Raw genomic sequence first — 6,000 nt, 5'->3', positions numbered from 1 at the left:
CCAGCAGGGCTGGAATGGGGGTCTCAGCAGGGCTGGAATGGGGATCCCAGCAGTGCTGGAGGGGGGTCCCAGCAGGGATGGAATGGGAGTCCCAGCAAGGATGGAACGTGAGTCCCAGTAGGGATGGAGTGGAATGGGGGTCCCAGCAGGGCTGGAATGGGGGTCCCAGCAGGGCTGGAATGGGGATCCCAGCAGGGCTGGAGGGGTCCCAGCACCCACCTGGTCCCACAGGGCGATCTGCCGCGTGTTCCAGCGTGACACACCCGTAGTGAGCAGCCTCTTGGTGCTGCCCAGGAACACCACCCTGTTGACACGGTGGTTCTTGCAGCTGGCCTCCTGCAGGGCAGGGGGAGCTCTGTCAGCACCACTGACACCCCAGGAAAGCCCCTTCCTTGCCCCCTCTCTCCTCTCCCACCTCATCCCTGGGACGTGACAGCTCTGTCCCCAGCAGTGTGGGGACACTGTGACTCAGGACCTGTCCCTGTGCAAGCCAAAAACGCCCATTTCCATGAATATCAGAGACCACTTTTACTGAGAACCCACCACCTGCCTCCAAACTGTGACCTCTGCACCTCCCCCTTGAATTTCCACTATTTTCCACAAATCCTTCATTAACAAAGGAATAAAACCCTCCAACCCGGTGGGGGGATGAGGCTTGGGATGAGGCCGAGCCCTCCCCATCACCTCCACCTGATGAAAGAACCCTCCTCCCCATGCAGAGGATCACCTGCAGCCCCTGCCCTGTGCCAAGGGCCTCACCACGAGCACGTGCAGCACCTCGTGGATGTTTTGGGACATTCCAGCGGGATTCCTCCCCAAGATCTTATTCCCAACCCCCTCGTCCCGTGGCACCTGCAGGACCCGCCCGGAGCGCGGCTCCACCACGCGCAGCTTCTTGTCCTTGCAGGTGGTGGCCAGGAGGCTGCCATCCGTGTTGAAGGACATGCACAGGATCACATCTGTGTGGCAGTCGATCATCTTCACCGGCTCCCCGATGTCCAGGTTCCAGATCAGGACCTGCAGGAAGGCGCCTTGGAGCGACCCGGGCCCCATGGAAGGGGGATCTTTCCGGGTCCCTCCCAACTCAAACTGTTCCGTGATCACACCCTGGTGACCTTCCCCGTGCCACGAGCAGTGAAAGAATCACAGAATCATAGAATCATAGAATCACAGAATCGGTTGGGTTGGAAGGGACCTCCCAGATCATCAAGTCCAACCCTTGATCCAACCCCGCTGTGGTTCCCAGCCCATGGCACTGATGCCACATCCAGTCTTATCTTTAAAACCTCCAGGGACGGAGAATCCACCCCCTTCCTGGTCAGCCCATTCCAATGGCTGATCACCCTCTCTGGAAAGAAATTCTTTCTAATATCCAACCTAAACCTCCCCTGGCACAGCTGAAGACTGAGCCCTCTTGTCTTACTGATCTCTGCCTGGGAAAAGAGACCAACCCCCACCTGGCTACACCCTCCTGTCAGGGAGTTGTAGAGAGTGAGGAGGTCTCCCCTGAGCCTCCTCTTCTCCAGGCCTTCCCAAGGGCATTCCCGGCAGAGCTGGAGGGTTCCCGGGCAGGACTCACCTTGTAGTCGTAGCCGGCACTGAAGAGGATGTTGTTGGTGGTCGGGTGCCACTCGACCAGCCCCACGCGCCGGCTGTGCCCGTAGAGCTCCAGCACCGCTTCCGTCATGTTCCTCTTCAGCCCCCCCTCAGGAATCTCCCAGATCCGCACCTGTGGGATGGGGCGGGCGCTGGGATGGGTTTGGAAGCCCCAGGACACCTCAACACCCTCCTGGGGGCTCTGAGCTGCTGAATCCCTGGGGTACCTCGATGGCAGCCTCACCCCCCACCCTAATGCCACAATGTCCTTGTCCCAGGTCCCTCTCCTCTGGCAGTGGGAAGCCATTCCCTGTGTCTTGTCCCTCCATTCCTTATCCAAAGTCCCTCTCCTGCTCTCCTGGAGCTCCTTTAGGCCCTGGAAGGGGCTCTCAGATCTCCCTGGAGCCTTCTCTTCTCCAGATGAACCCCCCCAGCTCTCCCAGCCTGCCAAAGGCTGATCCTGCCGCCCCTTCAGCTGCTCCTCCCTCTCTTCCCCCACACCCCAAGGGTTGTCCTGTCCATCTGGGAAGGGGGGGGCCACAAAAATTACTTCCCAATTATTGCAGTGAAAAACCTGCAGGAGGATTTCCTGCCTGTTTCGAGGAGGGAGACCCTGCTCTTGGGGTGCAGAGGGACGGGAGCTGTGAGAGAGGCACGGCTCTGAGGCTGCTGTGGCTCCAAGGGACAATTCCAAGAGCATCAGAGGATTTCAGACACGGCACAACCCGAGGACAAGCCACACAAGCCGAGGACAAGCCACACGAGGCTGGTTGTTGGGTGTTGGAGGAGCTGGTTATGAAAGCAGTGGGTTATGAAACAACTGTTACCAAACCTCCAGCTCAGAGAGAGCTCCTCACTCCGGAGAGGCTCCTGCAGCACCAGCCCAGGAGGACACAGGGAAAGCTCCACGTGGTGTCACCTCAGCTCTGCAGGGCAGGCAGCCCAGGAATGGGAATAACACGTCCTGCATCCCTGCCCAGCTGGGAATCACGGCCAGGGCTCTGCAGCAGCGTCACCTCTGCGGCCTGTCCCGGTTACATCATCCCTTGTGTTTGCCAAAAACCAGGGGAAGCGCCAGGGACGGGTTATTTTGGGCAGGTTTCCCCACAGTCACCGTGACCTGGAAATGGACGTGTCGGGATGGGCACAGCACTAACACTGCCCTCTTGGCAGGACAGGCACAGCCGGAGCTCACCCAAAATTCAGCCCAGCCTGCCATGGAAACGGTGCTTTGGGAAAAGTCTCATTAAAAAGGCCCCAGAGGAACAGCCCCAGCAGCAATTCCAGCACACGGGGAGAGCAGGAGGGGTGGGACACAGAGGTTTCCTCTCCCAACCCATCCTAAGAAACCTCCTCAATAAAATTGTTCCTGAAACACCACTTTCCACAAGGAAATGAATCCTGCAAACAGGACACGGTGCTGCAAACCCCCCCCCCGAGCTCTGCACAGCTCAGTGTGCACAGAGAGCTCCAACACGTGGGAAACAAGGAGCTGAAACACTTCTGGAGTCTGGAGAATTCCCCTGTTCCCCTTCCTGCTTGGTTTGTCCTGGCCTTAAAAGCTCCTTCCCAAAAAAAGACTTCACAGCATTTCAGGAATTCCAGGGTCAGCCCTGCTGCTGGTTGTGCAGTGAGGACAGATCATGAATCCCTTGGAGAGCATCTGGAGAGGACAGGGGTTGCTAAACAAGTGGGATTTTTGAAGTCATACTTGATAAATTATTAAGTATTTTAAATATATACATTTTCCAGGCTGGGGGTCCTAGATTGGGCCATCTTTATGGAAAATGCCTTTTGCTCATCACTCCATGAATCCAGGAGTTTAATAAATAATATATAAGTAAATAAATAATATATAAGTAAATATAAATAAATATAATATATATAATGGATATAATAGATATAAATATCTATTTGAACATATATTTATATTTACTTACGTAATTAATTTAATATAAATTATGTATAAATATATAAATGCATAAATCTATGTATATATTTAATATATGCATATTTATATGTATAAAGATATACATAAATATATATTTTTATATAGAAATATATATGCATAAATTTCTGTATATTTTCATATGTGCATATGTATATATAAATATATATTCATGTATATGTATATATAAATATAGAAATATACTCATATAGAAATAAATAAAATATAAATATATAGTAATATAGAAATATATATTTATATATTTATATGTATATATAAATATAGAAATATATTCATATAGAAATAAATAATAAAATATGAATATACAGTAATATAGAAATATATGTTTATATATTTACATGTATATATACATATAGACATATATATTTATATAAAAATAAATAATAAAATATAAATTTATAGAAATATAGAAATATATATAAACATGTATATATTTAATATACTTAATAATTTATCAAGTAAGACTTTATAAATTACATTAAAAATTAAATTAACTATAAATATTGTCATAAAATATTATAAAACATTACATAACTATAAAATGTATAATGATTAAAATTAATTAAAATCATAGTAAATATAAATAAATAAATAAAAATTAATTATGCACCTAGTAATTTTATATTTTTATATCTGCCATATATTTATATATTTTAATAGAAATGTATCTCTGTATCAAGTGCAGGAATGAAAGGCAGGAGGTGCCCACTCACCGTGGTGTCCTCGGAGCAGGAGGCGATGATGTTCTCAATGAAGGGGTTCCACTTGATGTCCAGCACGTTGCCCTGGTGCCCACAGACCTTGGGGTAGTTGGGTTCGATCCGGCCTGTCTGTGGTGGGGAAGGGAGCCACAAATTAGCAAACTCGTCAAATTTAATAAACTGGGCTTTAAATCGGGCTTTTCGAGGCTGGGAACTCGTCAGAGGAGTGAGAGCCATGGCCAAGCCTGGGATGGGGTTTAAGGGCTGCAGGAGACCACCAGCCAAGCCTGGGATTGGTTTTGTTCCATCAGAATTCCAGGGGTGGCTGTGGTTCATCCAAATGTGAGAAGGGGGTTCTGTAAACACGACCCTCCCCAGGGCTGCTCCACATGAGCACGAGCACACAGCTGGGGAGCTCAGCGGGAATTCGTGGGATCACGGAATTGGTGAGGCTGGAAAAGCCCCCTGAGATCGAGTCCAGCCCTCCCCCAGCACTGCCAAGGCCTCCACTGACCTGTGTCCCCAAGTGCCACATCCACAGGGCTCCTAAATCCCTCAGGGATGGAGATCCACCCCCACCCTGGGCGGCTGTGCCAGGCCTGGACAACCCTTTTGGGGAAGAAATCTTCCCAATATCCAGCCTAAACCTCCCCTTTGCAGGATGGTCCGAAACCAAGAGCAAAAGGGCTGGAAGGGACTCGAGATGCTCCAAAGAAACCCTCAGGCCAGATCAGCCATCAGGCCATGAATCCCAGAATGGTTTGGGTTGGAAGGGGCCTTAAAGATCATCTCATTCCACTCCCTGGGACGGGCAGGGACACCTCCCACTATCCCAGGTTGCTCCAAGCCCCGTCCAGCCTGGCTTGGTTGAATTCTTTGACATTTCCTTGGAATGTATCACTTTGGAAGCAGTTCTGCCCAAGGTCCACGTGCCTCCCCTGTGGGACAAACCCCCAGCAACTCTGGGATCATCAACACTCCTACTGGTGCCACCCCACGATGGGATCCTTCCACAGGGATGGGATCCTTCCACATGGAGGGGATCCTTCCACATGGATGGAAGTCCTGGGGGGGAGTGTTGATCAGCTGGAAGGCAGGAGGGCTCTGCAGAGGGACCTGGACAGGTTGGAGAGTTGGGCTGATTCCAACGGGATGAGGTTCAAGCAGGCCAAGTGCCGGGTCCTGCACTTTGCCCACAACAACCCCCGGTAGCTCCAGGCTGGGACAGAGTGGCCGGAGAGCAGCCAGGCAGGAAGGGAACTGGGAGTTGGGATTGACAGGAAGCTGAACATGAGCCAGCAGTGTGCCCAGGTGGCCAAGAAGGCCAATGGATCCTGGCCTGGATCAGGAACAGTGTGGCCAACAGGTCCAAGGAAGTGACTCTTCCCCTGGACTCAGCACTGGTGAGGCCACACCTCAAGTGCTGTGTCCAGTTCTGGGCCCCTCAGTTCAGGAAGGATATTGAGGTCCTGGAGCAGGTCCAGAGGAGAGCAACGAGGCTGGGGAAGGGACTCGAGCACGAGTCCTATGAGGAGAGGCTGAGGGAGCTGGGGCTGTTCAGCCTGGAGAGGAGGAGGCTCAGGGGAGACCTCCTCACTCTCTACAACTCCCTGACAGGAGGGTGTAGCCAGGTGGGGGTTGGTCTCTTTTCCCAGGAAACAATCAGCAAGACAAGAGGGCTCAGTCTTCAGCTGTGCCAGGGGAGCTTTAGGTTGGATATTAGAAAGAATTTCT

The 6,000-nt window shown here is 51.0% G+C and overlaps 1 protein-coding gene across 3 annotated transcripts in view; it reads right to left on the bottom strand.

Moving 5' to 3' along the window:
* The window catches only part of CORO2B (coronin 2B), a 41,711-nt gene that overhangs the window by 3,432 nt on the left and 32,279 nt on the right, over positions 1–6,000 (bottom strand). For all 3 annotated transcript variants that reach the window (XM_027688130.1, XM_027688129.1, XM_027688128.1), the window contains 4 exons: positions 4,279–4,395; positions 1,580–1,729; positions 853–1,017; positions 220–336 (listed from right to left, as the gene is read on the bottom strand). In XM_027688130.1, the coding sequence (XP_027543931.1) occupies positions 220–336; positions 853–1,017; positions 1,580–1,729; positions 4,279–4,395 (549 nt within the window). The remainder of the gene's footprint in view (positions 1–219; positions 337–852; positions 1,018–1,579; positions 1,730–4,278; positions 4,396–6,000) is intronic.

The sequence above is a fragment of the Neopelma chrysocephalum genome, unplaced genomic scaffold, assembly GCF_003984885.1.
Source record: "Neopelma chrysocephalum unplaced genomic scaffold, ASM398488v2 Primary Assembly neopelma1_75, whole genome shotgun sequence".
NCBI classification, from domain to species: domain Eukaryota; kingdom Metazoa; phylum Chordata; class Aves; order Passeriformes; family Pipridae; genus Neopelma; species Neopelma chrysocephalum.
The sequence above is the reverse complement of the archived record's forward strand: the minus strand, read 5'-3'. Positions and strand labels throughout refer to the sequence as shown.